The sequence below is a fragment of the Trichoplax adhaerens genome, genomic scaffold (genome assembly GCF_000150275.1).
Source record: "Trichoplax adhaerens TRIADscaffold_7 genomic scaffold, whole genome shotgun sequence".
Classification (NCBI taxonomy): domain Eukaryota; kingdom Metazoa; phylum Placozoa; class Uniplacotomia; order Trichoplacea; family Trichoplacidae; genus Trichoplax; species Trichoplax adhaerens.
In genome coordinates, this window is record NW_002060949.1 from 1,627,206 (window position 1) to 1,644,890 (window position 17,685).

A 17,685-nucleotide genomic window follows, 5' to 3' on the forward strand; every position below is an offset into this window, starting at 1 on the left:
CTACAGGGGTTTACAAAACTTTTGTTATTGATCACCGTTTACTTTACAGACAATGCAGTCAACGTAAGCCCATATGGAAAAATACGCATTTTTTGCCTGATTTGCTAATAGCTGCTAAAGGACAAGAATTCAAAATTTACACAACTCTTATTAACTGGTAATATTTTTCTACCGGATTGTTACGTCTGGAATGCAATCTTATAAGCAGGAAAAAGCCTCAATACAGTACGAAATATTCTGCAACATTCGGCCAACACCGTAATTGACTAAATCCAAAACATTTTAGATTAGCCAGTGTCGCCACATTGTTTCCTCATAATGTAATTCTATTGTATTACTTCATACTATTTCTTAAGAAAACACTTTTTATTATTTTTCTTCTTTAACGTAATAAATTACTCCATCGTATAGAAATTTGACTACAGCGTCAAATTTCTAGCAATACATTTCCGACTTTGATACTGTACATAATTTCTTGTGGTTGCAATTGAGATCTCCATAATTATATTATTTATATTATTGAAAGCGTACTAACTGTACGTAAGATTGGCATGCAAACTTACGCAACGCAACGCAAATGTTGTAAAATTTCAAAATGGGTGGTGGTAAAAATAGAACTTTCTACCGAATTCCCAAGGTGGGCCTTTTTTACTATTGTTTATTCCATGTGATATGTTGCGCTAATGGAACTGTTACTCTTTAAACTGGTCTTTAACTAATTATTAGATGCCTATGAATTCTTTGTAAATGTGATCGCTATTTGGACACTATAGGGGCTCTTTCAGATAGGATATAGTATTATGCTGCAAATTAAGCCCTTTTCAACTAGAATCTGAGAAAAACAAGAGATTCACTCTTAGATTTAATTACAATTGCGAAAGGTGCCGCTTGTTGCGAAGCTTTACCAGCGCAAAGTCAAAATGGAACAGGTCAAGTAGAAAGCTATGTAGTATTACGATATTTTTAAGAATCACTAAAGCTCAGAAAAAAAAGCAGAGATATAGTATGTTAAATACTCTCGTCTCTATCCAAACCAACTGACGCTGCTAGTTTGAGTGAATTATAAGCAACACGCTAACAATGGCAAATTAGCGATATACATACTGTATGACCGTAAAGAAAACACAGTGCGAATTTCATGTAAACTATCTTGCCTTCGGACCTCAACCAGAATTATAGTAGTCGACGTTATTTACATAAGAAACATCTAAGCCACTGCACCAAATGAACAATCTGTCTATAAAGTAACTCGAGACACATGAAGGCAAAATACGCCAAATGTTGGAACGATTTTTCATTTAATACAGTGCTCGTTGTTAACAGTTATTGACGATTCTGTACTGGGTTTCTTAGACGCTATACTGTATAATTTGTGTGATAATGTACAGTAAAGTAAGTAAATTTAAGCTTGATCGTCATGAACATGGTATAGTACAGTAACGAGCGGCTTAACCACAATAGCCAGGAACTCTAATTAAAAGTATATTATCGACTAGTTTCTTCACTGAATAGAGGGCTAGTGAGAAGCTTCACATTCATTATGCTTTTTCTGTTTTTGGTAACTGCTGTCCTACTGTAACAGTTGGACAAGCATTCACAAAACTCGTAGTAGGTTTTACAATTAAATTAAATATGACACGCTAGTGTAATCCACGGTATGAGGTTATAGTATGAACTTTTTAAATATTTTTTTACTTGTCGGGAAAGAGTAGCTTACAAAAGTGCTAAAATAGCATATTTATGACGTGGTACAATAAAACTAGATAGCAGTTGCAACCTGAATGGGCGAGTCCTTCAGAAAAATGCTGTAGTAAAAGATTACAGAACTGAATGCTACAAGCAATATATCGAGTCGACATAATCAGGGGTAGCATGTACAGTATGATAGAACTGGTCAATCTATGATTTGTCGTTGGATTTGTGACTATTTCTGTATAAAAGCAGGAAAAGCTGCTAAGAAAATAATATTTTCAATAGTTTCAGCTGCAGATATCACTCCGTTCTGCGATGTTATCTTTTTATATGAAGTTACGGGGTGGAGTTGTAACTATGAAGTTGCAGAAAAAAATTTAGACAGGGAAACTTACAAACAAACACCCAGCTATGCAACTAATGCAAGTAAATTGTAGTATATATCTAAATGTATCTTAAGAGATGACAATCAATGTTTTTTACACGGAATAGAAATTATCAGTATCCGTTAACGCTAGAATCAGAATTAGTAGTCATGCGTTTGTCCGCCAGTACGAATTATTTGTGATTCGTAAAGCTGGAGTATACTACAGCAAAAGTTCCGCGTGGTAGTTTCTGATAAAAAAATCCTTTCAAATATATAGAAATTCATGCTAAAGTACTTCTTCAAAATAGCGTTGTCACTACTGTACAACGTGAAAAGAACCTTCTATCAAAAAAGAATCGGGTTGGCTATATCATTCTTTTAATTAAAAAGAATAGCATATAGCGCCACCTTGCAAGTGTTTTCTTGCAAATCGTGATTTATCTAGAACAGTCGTTGTTATCTTATGAAATAACAAATATTACAAAAGCTTATCCTTGTTGTATAGTGGTACATAAGCGATAAAAATCAATTTATATCTCAATAAAGGGTTTAAACTGATTAAGCGGATAGACTTAGTGATAATATAGCGAACACAGTAGGAGCAAAGATTACTATTACGTTTAAATATATGGTCGATAAAGTGTTGTAAATTCGATTTGACTTCGGACCGACCGGCTATGTACAACAGATTTTACTGCATCACCCAGTCAGCAGGGGTGACAAGGTAGCGCAGCACGTGCGTCTACATCATTACTAGTAATGTCGGAAATTCATCTCATAGCTAGAATAAAAATTTTCGAATCTTTTTAATAGATAACGCTAAGTAAATCTGAGAAAAAATTGCCCAACTTAAGTTCTGTTAGCGTTGCTTGGATTAACAATATGTCACAAGCGAATAGAATAAAAAGAGGTCTACATGCACGTACATGCAGCGAATCGTCTAAGACAACAGCCAAGCGCATCAAAAAAGGGTGTTATTAATACGTTTAAAGTGTACCGTGCCGTATCGCACGGTACACCCTTCAGAGCAGACTACAGGGTCAATAAAACTCAGAAACAGGTTTACCTTAAAGTTACTTTTTTAATGTAGGAAAAAGTCCTTAAATTTATCGTCTAAACGCAAAATAATTGTCAGCAATTGATTTTACTGCTAGAAGATACAACTTAGTGCCTATTGTACCAAAGGGTATCTGGATAAATATCCACATTAAAGAAACAAATTCACCTTTTCCACCGATGTCGGTAGGTGTTAAGATGTAGAGAAAAATGCCGACACCAACGCGTACTGTACACTTGGAACACTTTGTATAGCTCTGTCCATAGTGAAAACGTTCTTGTCATACTAATAACTGTTAAGTCAAGTGCTGTATCGGACAGAGATAGCGAGTTCAACAAGGAAAACTTAGTACTATGGGCAATGCTGCAAAATGTGCCAGCAACACTGGCACTATCGCGGTTCAGCGCGTAGCAAATGGTTGCAAAATCAATCATGAAATCATGATTCAAGGCGTTGAATTCCCCCCAAAATTTGCCACCTTTGATTGTATCACAGTGAACCGTCTGCCAGTCACAATCATGACTTTACACATTATAGTTTGCACTATGCACAACGACCGTATTCAAACTTTGAACCTATTAGTTTCACCCGGTACAGTACCATGCGTGTGTGTAAAAGGGAACTTCTGATGCAAGAATGCTATCTGGCCCCGGACATCCAAGGAGTAACTTTTTAAAATTTACATTTGTAAAATAAAAAATGAAGTAGTTCAAACGATGTACTTACATCCAAATCGCATTTAAATTCGGTGTCGTCTAATAATTTGACTTTGCACGTTGCCCTCATGTTGATGTAGTTAGTTCAAGCCGTGTAACGTATTTTGCAAAAATGGACAAGACAAAGCGCTATGCCGCACAACCAAACTAAGAACGCTCGGAGATAAACGGCGGGTAAGACTGCTGCTGTCCGCGTCGAGTAACTGTGTGATCACGTGCCACCGAACGCGGTGGCAATTGTTAATGATTGGCTAAAAAGTTAGCGTCAGTTATGACATAAATCACTGACTGTTAATACAATACATTACTGCCCTGAGTACAGTACTGTATTATCACCGCTGTGCCATGCTGAACTACAGTGTACTGTATAGTATGTACACAGTGCGATCGTGTGGATGATACAGTACAAAACATGTTAATACAAAATAGTAGAGTACAATACTGTACGTACAGTACAGTACAGTACAGTACAGTATTCAAATAGAAAAGAACTACAGTACAGTACTGCACGGATATACTGTACTGTACACTGTAAAGTACAGTGTACTGTACTGTATAGTATCGTATCGTACACGAATACGGTGTTTGATTACACCGTGACGGTATCATGCTCTATCATAGAAAAATCGTAGAAAAGAAGACCAGTAAGGAGTCCTTGATCCTAAAGTACGCATAGAAGGAAGTAATGCGGTTGCATGCTTTTATAACTCCAATTATGATTAGTGGAATTTAAATATGTACATAAATGTTCAATGCTATCAGACAAGTCAATCATTGTTTATTATTGAGTCATAACCAACAAAGAAAGAGGTATGTCGTTAACAATACAAAAAATAGTTGGTTAGTGTTAAAAAAGTATTGTACAAACACAGTACAGTACACTACTGTACTATATACATGCATATGCCTGAATACAGTTACTAGTTACTACAATACACATGAACTGTAGGGACAGCCATTTGCAATACAAAATCAAGACCAACAAAATTTGTACATATTCGCAGCCTTAAGCCTCGCTTTAACCCTTAAACTACGCTAACCCTAACCCTAAGCAGGTTCTTGAATCAGAACCGTACCTAGACTTGCGTTTCAGCGTATTTTTACTGTAAAGTACAGTACAGTACTGTACTGTACGTAGGTCAGTCTACTGTACTGTATCATTTACATTACATACTGTACATGTACACTTGTACAGTAACTTATATAACTGACTTAAATTGATGAAGTAATGCAATTCATTGATTGATCTTATTTATTGAATAATTTTTTTTTTATTATTACAGTACAGTAATTATTATCCTGTTAATAACTCTCCATGCTCTCTAGTGAGAATAATGTGTCTGCTCCTTTCATTCCTGAGTTTTTAAAAAGCAGCAGGGGTCAATGACTCACAGTCACCTACAGAAAGTCTCATTTATAAAGGCTGTCTGTCCTATGAAACAAATAGCGGTCACATACTGTTGTACTGTACTGTACTGTACTATAATGTCTCACTGATGAGCCTGAGGCTTGGCTATAATTCAAATAATGCTTGATTAACTGAATTTATTAATTAATTATTATAATCACAATTACCATCATTTACGATTACAACTACCGTACAACCTGTTTAAGTTCACTCGCGCTCTGAAAGCACAGCACTTTAGTTGTACTGTACAGTGTGCTGTACCATGGATTACTAGAAGTCGACCGGTTTACTGTAGTGGCCTACCGTGGTGGTCTTTTGACCACAGGTCTAGTAGCCCAAAGTACAGTACAGTACTGTACTGTACAGTACATAAAGGTAACACCTACAGTACCGTATACTGTACATTGTACAGTATATAGTACTGTAAGTAAAACTGAATGGACTTTGTCTTTTATGCACTCCTACCCCTATGTACTATGTACAGTGTACACTGTCCACTGTACAGTGTACAGTACACTCATCACTTATGAACTGTTGTACAGTACTGTGCAGTACTGTACTGACTCACGGACTCGCATTATTAAATAATAGTATCATATTTTTTGTTAGTCCTTAATTTTTTCATAGTTTTCATGTTAAACGGTTAACGTACGCAATAATACAGTATTCTGTATCCCTGTCCCAAACTACAGTACTGTACATATCTTACAGTACTGTATTGTACTGTACTGTACGCAATGAAAAAAGAACTTGAGTACTGTACTGTAATGTACAGTATTGTATTGTACTGTACTGCCCTACAGTACTGTACAGTACACTGTACAGTAGTACTGCATTGTGCAGTATGCCAACTGTTGTGTACAGTACAGTATTACTATCCAGAGTTAATACGATACTAACAACTGTATTAAAAGTTAGTACTACTGTACAGTACTGCACACGGCCTCACAGAAGTGCACAAGTTGCTCTCTAATAATGACGATCCGCCCAGATCTGGAACTTGCTGAGAAATGGACTGACTTAGGGACTAAATTAATAAAAGCGAGAGGAATTCACGGTGGCCGTTCACTGGCTAGAAATAACCAGGATCACTCTGTTGCCAAATGGTTGCAGTGTCAAAAATATTCAAAAAAAGTTGTAGTGCTCGTTTTGTGTCCAATTCGGACTGCTATATCAATTCTAAAGTCCGTAGTCAGTGAGTCAGTGGAGAATAACATTCAACATTATATTATCAACAACGCTGAAATGTACTGTACTACAGAGTACAGAGTTTTCGATGTGACTTTTCTCAAGTTGGAGCTCTGGCCTTGGTGCGCATGCGTGTTGCATACTACGTAGAAATGGATAGCGTTTGCAGCAGGGTTACAGTGTAGCCTGTTGATGCTCAGCGATTACTGTAGTAGCGAGTCTAGTAGAGAGACATTTAGTATACAGTAGATTACTGTATCTGCATAGTACTGTACAAACAGTAGCTTTTAAAAGTCGAGTTTTAGCAGTGACTTATCTCTTCTCAAGTTCTACCGCGGATACCTACTACGCATGCGTTTTATAGATTCCCGTAATAGAGTACAGTACTGTACTGTACAGTATAAACCGAAACTGAACGGTTCTGAACGTACAGTACAGTACTGTACTGTACAGTGTACAGTAGACTACTAAAAGGTTTTCTTTTTAGTAGTCCATGGTACTGTACACTGTACAGTACTGTACAGTATACTGTATAGCAGCGGGTCTACAGTAGTACTGTATACAGTACTGTAGAGATATGCAGTACAGTACTACAGTACTGTACTGTACACAGTCAAGACAGCAGCTGATCGACATTTTTCACTTATTGTATGAGTAGAGGACATGATAGCCTACTGCTAGCGTCTCTGCTGTGAACAACAATGTCCGACTTGGTTCAATTGAAACAAATTTTAGAAAATGTCGTGGTTAGTAGGCTGATGTACAATGTATAGAGTTATACGTGTTGAAATTATAATGCTTTGCTATAATAAGAAAAGGAAACTTTAGGCGGTATTGCCAGCGAATTGATAGTAGTGTAATGGATTAGATTTGATGATAGCCATGGTTGGAATACATTCTAGTCGTCATAGAAGAGTGTTTTACCTTGTAAATTAATTTTATTTATGAATTGGTTGGTATCTTTTTGCCGTTTTAAACACTTCTGCACCATTTTAATCTATAAACAGTATAGAAGGGATTTCTTCATGTCGTAATGACTACAGTGATATTGGTATTAGTTTTTCGATAGCAAGAGTAGAGGTACATTTTTAGTACTGTACTGTACATTGATCCAGTGGATCTATTTACAATGCTAATCACAGATTGTAGAAAAGGAGATACATATTGGGACATAGTTAATCATCATAATAAAACATTTTTAATTGATTGAATTATATTAGGGAATTGGCAACGGTAGTGAAGGTGCATCAGATGTGTAAGTATTGAAAATATAGCAATGTAACTAAACCTATTCATGATCAATTTGGCTGAATGAAATATCTGCTGATTGTTGGATATAAAAATAAACGTTTATCTGTACCTTCCTAACCTTTGCGATAAATCGATCCAGATATCAGCTTATCCAAGTTATTAAGTTAGCACACAATGTTATAGTCATATCATTCTTCAAACGAGTGCTTTATTACTGTATATTGCTCTAATTCTTTACGCTGATAATAGCATGAGAACTTGCTGCTGTATCTTTAGTTTAGAAATGATCAATTTTTCAAAAGCACTCACTAAACCTCAACATTAACTTTCTGCATACATCATTCAGCATCAAAGCAATTATAATGCAAAATGGAGAAATTCAATTGATATGATAACTAAAATATTTTTAGTGCATAGTAACAAAATCTTTCTGTAATATTTATGTATGGTTACACTTTATCAAGTTAATCGACCTAAGCTATTCATTGATTTCAGTTCGGAATAATATTATGACTGACTATACATTGGATTAGTTGATAATAATTATAACTAATATTTGCTTACATAAGCTACATTACAATATTTAGAACTTTGAAGAAAGTATCAAAAAGACTGTTAAATAGTAGTATTGGAAGATTGACTGTATTAGTACATATGATATTAAATGATAATCATAAATTAATATCTGCTACTCTGCTTTGTAGAATAATCCGTATTCAAAAATTTTGAAAGCTACAGAAAGTAATTATTATACTCTATCTATATCTTATTAATTATAAAATCTTCCATTTATCTAGAGGAATACTATTGACAGACATTACTGATCAAAATGGCAATCACTCGATATCACCTGTTGGCAATGGTAACATCTTTAAGGCTTTCTTCAATTATTGGCAGCATTCGCCTCAGGTCAATAATGTAATGCACTTCTAATAATAATATGCTATGGTATCATCGTAATTCAATAAGCAAACAGTGTATAGAACTGTTGATGTGGTCTCGTAGGTAGTATGCATATACATATCTTATATATATCAGTATTTTTATAAAGAGCATTATGCTTTAGAGATGGGTATAATTAGCCACCATAATGTTGCTATAAATAAATAGCGTAAACTACTAAACTACCTTTTTCTAATTTACACTCAATACCCTACAGGAATCCGATAAAGAACGTATGGAATTTATTGTCAATTATATTTATTCCAACGCCAATTTTCACCAAATGGATGCTTATTTCCAATTAATGGTGACCGCGATTGATAAGGGAGTTATTCCGGCTAGGTTAGAAATTATACGCATTGCATTAATAAAAAAATAAATCACTGTAGTACAAATCGTCTGTATCGAGTATATTATCGTGTATCATTTGGAGTAATTTTTAAAGGATAGTCAGTCCTTCAATGTATATATTATAAATCTAGCTGATTATGAAAGTGTAGCTGCAATGGCGGCAACATAATAAATCTTTAGATAAATAATAATATCCTCCACCTTTTTAATTAATAGGTCTAATAGACCGATAGTGCTATTATTTTAACGATATTATAATCAAATTATGTCGAAATCGTTAGTCCAAATTTTTGTTGTGTCTATGATACTTATAAATATTATGCCTGGATCTGTTCAATGATAGGGTTGTATGTGAGACTTTACTATCAACTCCTCTTCTTCGCTGCAATAATGATGGATATTGGAAAAATACGTTCCAATTAATCCGTGAGGTTATACGTGGTGTTGATTATAAGGTTCGTTAAATTAGATGATTAAATCATATTATACTATATAAGTATAGTTTACTGTCTTCCTTTACATATGATTACTTATCTTCTGCTTAATTTTTTTCTAATTATTAATTTAGTGTAGTTTTGTTAACGTAGTAATAGCTAGAATAGCAGTGAAATAATAAAAATGTGGTAAAAGTATCTTTGGTTGTGTTAAATTTCATTAAAGTAATAAAACTTCTATGTATAGTGTTGTCGTGATCTATTGAAAATAATCCTTGCTAAGATCTGTCAAGTTGAAAGTATAGAAAATAGAACCCAATTGCACTTGTTTCACTACGCTGTCAGGGTAAATTTTTTTCAATTAAATACTGAAAATTTGATAGTAATGCATTCTATTGCTATCATATGTAATTTTTAAATCTTTGAATACAGGTCTTGGAATATATCCTTGATCGCGATACTTGTATATTACCTGCGTATCTATCGGTTAATGAGGTACGAATGATATCGCTATCAATGGCTTTTATGAAGTATTTGATAATATTTGTTGTCTAATTTTATTGCTGCAGGTTATGGCTATTAGCCTCGATGTATTCCCACAAGACTGGGTATTAAATTAATTAAGACGTTAACCAAGTGTTAATTTAAGCTCAATTGATTAGGCCTAAATTGATGAGTGTATAAACTAGGACTTTCTCTTAACAGTTATTGACAGAAGTTATAACAAGATTCATTAATTCTTTCGAAGGATTAGCAACGATCTTGACCGAATCAGGTTCTTTAAATATCAAATCTTGCAACATATTGAAACTGTTAAGCAATGACATGCAAAATGATACTAATTAGCTAATAATTTATTCCGCTGTATGGCAATTACTGTACTATCTAAGGCTAAAACAATTATCCTATGCTATTTGAAGGTCGGCCATATTTACGTCCAGTTGTCGGTTACGTTGGAGTATTAAATAGTATGTGGAAGTTAAATCCAGGAAATTTGAAGTACGTCATTAAAGAAAGAATACCATACGACGCGGTAAGTAATTGTTAATGACTTAAGTAGCATGTATAAAATAGTATGCGTTGTTTTATTTTAACCTTTCTGGTATGTTGAATGAGTTACTTACTTTATCTTTGGAACAGGAATATCTCATGCCACAACGTGAATTACTTCGATATTTGCTATTACAACCCTATTCGCGTGAAATTATGCAGAATGTTCTCAGTGTCAGTAAAGGGGTAAGGAATAACGCAAGGATTTTGATACGATCAATTGTTATCCAAGCATTTCCTTTCGTAACTGTTTTCCTAGTTAATATGGTAACACTTTATTCATCAATTATATTTTATTCTTACTACTTTGATAATTATTGAAGACTTTCGATCCAAAGTTACAAAATAAATGTCAGTGGCCGCTCGTTGAGGAAGTTTTTGTTGATGTATTAATTACTGCCATGAGAGAATCAGATGATAGCGAAAAATCTAAAATTCTATGGCAACATTTAACTTCACAGTTACTGCATTACATATTTTTTGTGCATTCCATAAGCCTGAAAGAGTTGGTAAAATCATTACTCGATAAGGTGTGCGAAGATTATTATAGTTAATGTCAATTTTTTCTGATAATAATAATTAATATTGCGTTTTTACGTCACAGTTATATGAAATAAATTTACGTCGAGGAAGAGATTACTTGATGTGGACGATGTTGCATTGTACATGCCTAGTTATTCAGAAACAATCTGTTAGTAAATTCGAATGAATTAGATTATATTAGTTGCAAATTATATGATATTTCCTTCATGATTCTTTTTTCTAAAATACATATCTGGTTTACAGCTTGATGAATTCATTATTTTGATACAATTATTCGAATTTTTATATCCTGAGAAACGGGTGAGTTAACAATCTAGATTATTTTTAGGCCAAGATTATTACCTTATTATTGATGATCTTTGGTTAAAATTAAAATTATATTTAGCCGTTGCCTATTCCTGATTGCTCTAAACCAACTTCTGTACAAGCGCTTGCTACGGCTTGTATCTGGATACAATTATCTAAGAAGGTTCTTTTAAATTTAAAAATTGTTAGAGTTTTAGTGTAGCCAATCAATTCGTAATTGGTGTTACTTTTACAGGCGGAATTGACTAAACAGAACTTGGGACCTGTACCAGAAGCGTTATCAGAGCAATTAAAGTATGTTAATAGATTCAGTAATTAATTTTTTATCCAAAATTAGAGCCGAGAAACTATTAATTATCTAACATAAACGCTTTTCATAATAAAAGGTGGTTTATTTTTTATTTTTATCTATCGGACAGATTTATAGAGGACTGCTTCAATAAGCATCTAACTACGATCGATTATCATATCGCAATCGTCTGCAATGCATGTATGGAACAATCTATTATTGTTGTCCTACTTTCCAAATTATTTGAGAATATTTTATGTGATTGTACACGAGGATTTTTCTATTATTAATATTTCATAACGTCTTTCTTAATTGGTCAAAAAAATTTAGATAGCATAAACTCTGATACCCAATTTGTTGCTACCAATGTTATCTTGGATGCTTGCCTTGGTAACGGGAAGACTAAGGTGGCACTGCCGGGCTTAAATTGCGTTGCATCGGGAGCTACTGTACCGATATCTTCTTCATTACTAGATTCTCTTAGTGTACACGTTAAAAGCAGGTTGTGTTATTGATATCCCAATTTCCTTATTTGTATACGCTTAATTTGTAAATTTTAAACTAACGATTGGCTGCCAAACAAAATTTTAGCTTCATTTATAAGGTTGTAAACCGAATTTCGAAAATGGCGTCTACTCAAGCTCCCTTAAATCTGTCACCAGCCGTGGTTGAGACGTATAGCAGAATACTAATATGTAATGAGGTTGAACTTTTTGGTATCAAACAATTTGTTGGTAAGTTTATCGTAATCTTACGTAGTATTTGATGATTATCGCTAATCAATGACTTATATTCATTTGATATCGCCATAGGTCAGCTATTCTTACAAATAGTGAAATCAAATGCTTGGAACTTTCTTCATGCCATGTTAGAGATCCTTAGTTACCGATTACATCATATTCAAGCCCACTATAGGTTTCAGTTATTACCACATATATATACATTATCTGGGATGTCACAAACCAATACGCAACAACTACAGTTGAGGTAAAAATAATATTGTACAGTATTGATTGTAAAGTATACACTGACATGACTAATGTTATGATATCATCAAACCATACAGCATTGAAAATTCTGCGTTGCGGTTAATCTCCGGTTTAAGCAGCTGTGATGTATATCCGGAACTTTCACGTTCTCCAAATCCTGAACAGGTGGATTGTTAATGCTGTCATATTAACGCAATCTTTCTGGATAGGATAGAATAACAATCGTGCTAAATTCTGTGATATATCTTTATTTTGCTAACGCTGGAACTAGTTACTATCTCAAGAAAGTGAAGAATTGAATAAAGCATTTGTTTTAATGCTTGCAAGAGCTATGCATGTAACAGGTAAGGGACTGTAACAATATAACAACCAAGATTGCTTTGATGTCTGAGTTTGAATTAAATTGATTTTGTAGGACTAGAATCTCCCTATGGGAATTGGCTTGAAAATATCTTACGACAAATAATGGAAGCAACTCCGCATTGGTAGATCTTTATCGCGAATGAATTGATTTATAACTAGTATCATCTTATAATACTTCCAGCTTCACATTTTTAATTATACTGTACCTCTACTCTTAGCTGGCCAAGCCATACACTGCAGTGTTTCCCTGCTCCATTTAAGACGTTTTATAATACCCATCGCCATACACCAGACAGTAAAGCTACGTTGCGAACAAAAGTTGATGAAGAATATAGGACCTGGAAATGTAAGCGTCGTAATTTCATGTCGCTGACAACTAATCAGTATAGTGTATGAATGTGATGGTTTAAACTTAACTTATAATTAATTATTATTAGCAATGGGAGAGAACGAGACCGTAAATTATTTCACTCAGCAGAATACATCAAATGTGTTTTTATGGTAGGTAAAATTGATCTGCTGTGTAAATGCTTCATTATTACATGCTGCCGATTTTATATATCCATTAACTTCAATGCTATGTTTAATAAAAGAGTTAAAACATGACTTATACTTTTATTTTAGTGTCATGTGGAGGCTGCTATTGGAAACTAATCGCTTAAGTTCAGTTTGCTATCGGTAAGTTCATTATTTAAGTAATTTACGGTCATATACAGCATTATTGATACGTTAATATCTATTTTTATGTGTCAATTAGAATCCTCGAAAGAATTGGCGCCAAAAGATGGTCAAGTCATATTCGGGTTTTTGCTGACTTTATTGTATATGAGTTCTCGAGTGCTGCCGGATCTAGGCATGCTAGCAAAGTAATGGCTTACCACTGTCTGTAATTAGGTTTTCTCACCTTAATAACCAACATTAACGGAAGCGATTTTTACTAATTATTTCCTGTAGTGCATCCAAATATTAAATGATTTAATATGGAAGTACAATGTTGTTACACTGGATCGCCTGATTTTGTACTTGGTAATGTAAAACTATTTCAAATCTATAGATATAGCAGTCTTATCAGGTTTAAATACTGATTATTTAATAACTTGGTTACAACTGAAGGCTCTCCGCAGTCATGAAGGAAATGAAGCTCAAGTTTGTTTCTTTATCATACAATTACTCTTACTGAAACCTGCTGAATTTAGAACAAGAGTAAATAGCTTTGTTAGAGATGTAAGTATTTATCTGTTATAGTTTATAAATATTAGTGTCGTATAGATTAATTTGTATCATGCTGCAGATTTAAGTTTGAAATCTAAGATTCTCCAACTGAATTTGCAGAATTCTCCGTGCCATTGGAAACAAAATGACTATTATGAGAAGCACATGAATTACCACCGCGTATGTCTTATTGTCATAAATTTGTGAAGAACAAGTTTTCGAATTTACTCACTGGATTTACTTGAATTGGTTTTTTTACTACAGAGATGGACAGAAAAATTTTACTTTGAAGGATTGCAAGAGCTATCGCAAAGTTTGCCTACTTCTGTCAACCACTATTTACCCATTTATTTTGGAAATGTTTGCTTACGTTTCATTCCGGTAAATCTGATCCTATACTATGTACGGTCTGTGCGCCCTTCTATTTATTAATAGGTTAAAAAATTTTTATTTAGGTATTAGATATCGTTATTCATCGCTTTATTGAAATGCCGCCTGTATCTAAAAGTTTGGAAACAGTTCTTGATCATTTAGGCTGTCTTTATAAATTTCACGGTAAGCTTAAACTTGGTACTACTATAGATTATTTGTTTCTGTAGTAAGCATATTTAGTTTGTAACATAAAATACGTATTTTAACGAATATGCTTCTATATTGTGATATAGATCGACCAATTACTTATTTATATGATACCCTGCATTATTATGAGAAACATTTGATTAACTATCCGCAAATTAAGAAAAAGCTAGTTGGAACAATAACTGGTAATTTCCATAAATATACGATACAATTTTTATTACTGTAATTAAATGAGTATGCTATAGCTATTTCTCCCATTAGTATAGTTGATAAATAGATATATGAAAATATAACATGAGCTCTGATATCGTTTCAATAAACAGCTACTGAACGTTCTATCTACCGCTACATTTGTAACCATTACGATTAATAAGTAAAATAAACATATTTTGTTTATTTAAGGTGCTCAGCGAGATATTCATGCAATTGGATGGTATGTATAGTATTCAAATATTTTATGCTGAAGTACTTGCTTTATTAAATTATTGAGTTAAAAATATTTCTTCATTCTAATGTTCAAGTTGTTATTATTTTTATTGCTTAGGTATTTATCGGATGGTTTTCAGAGTTATTTAAGCCACGTTGAGGAGCCTGACAGAGAACCATGGAAGCCGACAAAAACTTATTACCAGGACCTTGTGCGAAGACTTATTAATGATATCCTATTAAATCCTACATTAGTTATCAAGTGCTGTATAAGCGTTGGTGATACATTAAATTATAATGGCTTAATTGTTTTTTTATATATGTGTGCATGCCCTTAACCTTTGATAACTATCGATGGTAAAGAATCTCAGTCTATAGATTGCGATTGGCGGTTTAACGAGTTTGCTAACGCTGCATCTCATTTTCTGTACACATCATGCGTTGAGTTGCTGGCTCTTCCGGTCACTGGTCAGGATGTTGGTAGAGCCTTATTTGATCTTGCTCCCTTGAAGTACGTTCTGTGATATTAATGAAGTTATTAATAATAATGCAGTTATAATAAAAATGACTAAGTAGTAATTTAAAACATTTTTATCTTTATAGCGAAAGCTTTGAAGCTCGTTCTTCAATTATGTCGTGGATTAATGCTGTGGCATTAATATTAGTTTCGTTACCGGTAAAAATGCATAATTATAGATTTTCTATTTCCACAGTATATAATGTTTCATCAATCACGAATTGGTTATAGATAGTTGTGAGATATTTAATTTTTCTTAAAATTATTAACGCACAGGAGACATATTGGAATGTAGTATATGAAAAAGTCTTAGAAATTTTGAAGACCGCAACGCCAACTAATAGTGGCAAGAGGAAATTTCATTCGGCCTTTGTTGATAACTTTACTTATAATCAAACCAAATATAATTTCTTACACCATCACCGATTTATGTCGGAAAGCTATCCGAGTTACGTTTTAGCAATGGCACACGCTATTTGGCATCATTCCAGTATTGGCCAACTAACGTTAATGTTACGGTATATATTAAACGAAAGTTTTCATAATAGTATGAAATAATATTGAATCTATATTTCTATTTAATTCATAGGTTAAGTTTTATTGAGATTTCTGTACTTTATGACGTAATCTATATCCTGCTAGGTTTCTCAAAGATAAAGTAAAGCCTATTATTCAAACAGAAGAACAGTTTATACTTGTTTGTCATTTAGTGGGACCATTTTTACCAAGATTTCACTTAGAACGGACTCGTAGTCTATTAAAAGTAATGCTTGAAATTTGCCGATTATATTCGCGTAGCTGCCCTTTAGTACAATATAACATCTAATTGATCGGTTGATGCAAGTAACAAAACATTGTATAATTCGATATATTCTAGGTTGTAGTCGATCTATACGAAATGTTATTGATCGTGGATCAAACGTCGCCCACTATGAATTACGTGGATACCATTTGTGACTTTTTGTATCCTCTTTTCATGTCTTACATCACAATTTGCTTTTATAGATGTAAAACTCTCTTTCATTCATTTTATGTTTTCGAGTAATTCCTTAACAGTGCTTTAATTTCCAGCTATCATATTAAATACATGTTTGTTGGAGATAGTTTAAAAGAAGAAGTTGACAAAATTATCCCGAAGCTTTCTTCACCTCTAAGGCTGCGACTTAGGTTTATGACAACTCAGCAAGTTGGTGATAAACAATCTCTGAATGTAGAATGGTCACATTAGATATTCCTACTAAATATTTAAATATTGGTTTCTTTGGTAAGATGTAATAATTTTTAATTTAATTTTTTCTGATGTTAAAATGATGTACAGACTTATAACATCGGTTTCTACGGTAGCAATTACGTATAGCCAACGTCAATTCTACTGTAGTAATCATTCATCACACCTATTTGAAACGATTTACATATTAGAATAATCCGACTTGAGATTTCTTTTCGACTTATTATGATTTACGATCGGCTAGATTTTATTAAAAGTTTATTAAACTATTTAGAAATCATTGATGTATCATCATATTCTTCAATTGCTTTAACATATGTCATTTGTCCTGTTTCAACATCGAAATTGCCCAATTGTAACTCTAATATCATAGAGCTCGTCGTTACCGATGTAATTATAAGATTATAAATAAATGTTTATCAAAATGCTTACATCTGATCTATGCATTTGTGGCAATAGAGTATGCATCGTCGAGAAAGTTCCTTTGTTTAATATAGCTGTTCTTATTTGGAATGTTTATCAAATTAAATTTATATTAACATCGCTTTCTCTACTCTTTAATCATGAGATTTATACTTGATCATCGAATAACTACTGAATTCGACAACGATATCCTTGGTGTAATTAGTTACGCAGTACATTTCTATCATGCAGTATTGATGTCGTATTTTAATAGGTAATATGCACATTTAAAATAGCAATTTTAGTTATAAAGATTTTTCATAATTTATAATTTTGATTACGATCATCATCACATTATCGAGTTAGAATTTGCTT

General features: G+C 33.4%; 2 protein-coding genes across 2 annotated transcripts; both read left to right on the plus strand.

The window, feature by feature from the left end:
* Window positions 1-595: 595 nt before the first annotated feature.
* On the plus strand, window positions 596-3,040 carry TRIADDRAFT_57953 (uncharacterized protein; the record flags this gene model as incomplete). Its single annotated transcript, XM_002113940.1, has 5 exons — window positions 596-637; window positions 830-929; window positions 1,978-2,118; window positions 2,337-2,419; window positions 2,873-3,040. The coding sequence occupies 5 exons, from the start codon at window positions 596-598 to the stop codon at window positions 3,038-3,040; spliced, it is 534 nt and encodes a 177-aa protein (XP_002113976.1).
* Window positions 3,041-8,835: 5,795 nt separating this feature from the next.
* On the plus strand, window positions 8,836-16,908 carry TRIADDRAFT_28077 (uncharacterized protein; the record flags this gene model as incomplete). Its single annotated transcript, XM_002113941.1, has 35 exons — window positions 8,836-8,963; window positions 9,316-9,427; window positions 9,654-9,752; window positions 9,839-9,952; window positions 10,112-10,181; window positions 10,327-10,439; window positions 10,547-10,642; window positions 10,795-10,986; window positions 11,061-11,147; window positions 11,243-11,299; window positions 11,385-11,503; window positions 11,692-11,795; window positions 11,925-12,096; window positions 12,186-12,328; window positions 12,407-12,581; window positions 12,661-12,748; window positions 12,855-12,927; window positions 12,999-13,068; window positions 13,165-13,292; window positions 13,384-13,447; window positions 13,571-13,624; window positions 13,704-13,812; window positions 13,901-13,972; window positions 14,060-14,170; window positions 14,279-14,338; window positions 14,423-14,539; window positions 14,614-14,713; window positions 14,824-14,959; window positions 15,282-15,417; window positions 15,535-15,674; window positions 15,767-15,839; window positions 15,957-16,198; window positions 16,323-16,443; window positions 16,558-16,643; window positions 16,752-16,908. Coding segments are annotated over 35 exons (3,918 nt in total), but the record flags the coding sequence as incomplete, so codon positions are not given.
* Between the last annotated feature and the right edge of the window lie 777 nt (window positions 16,909-17,685).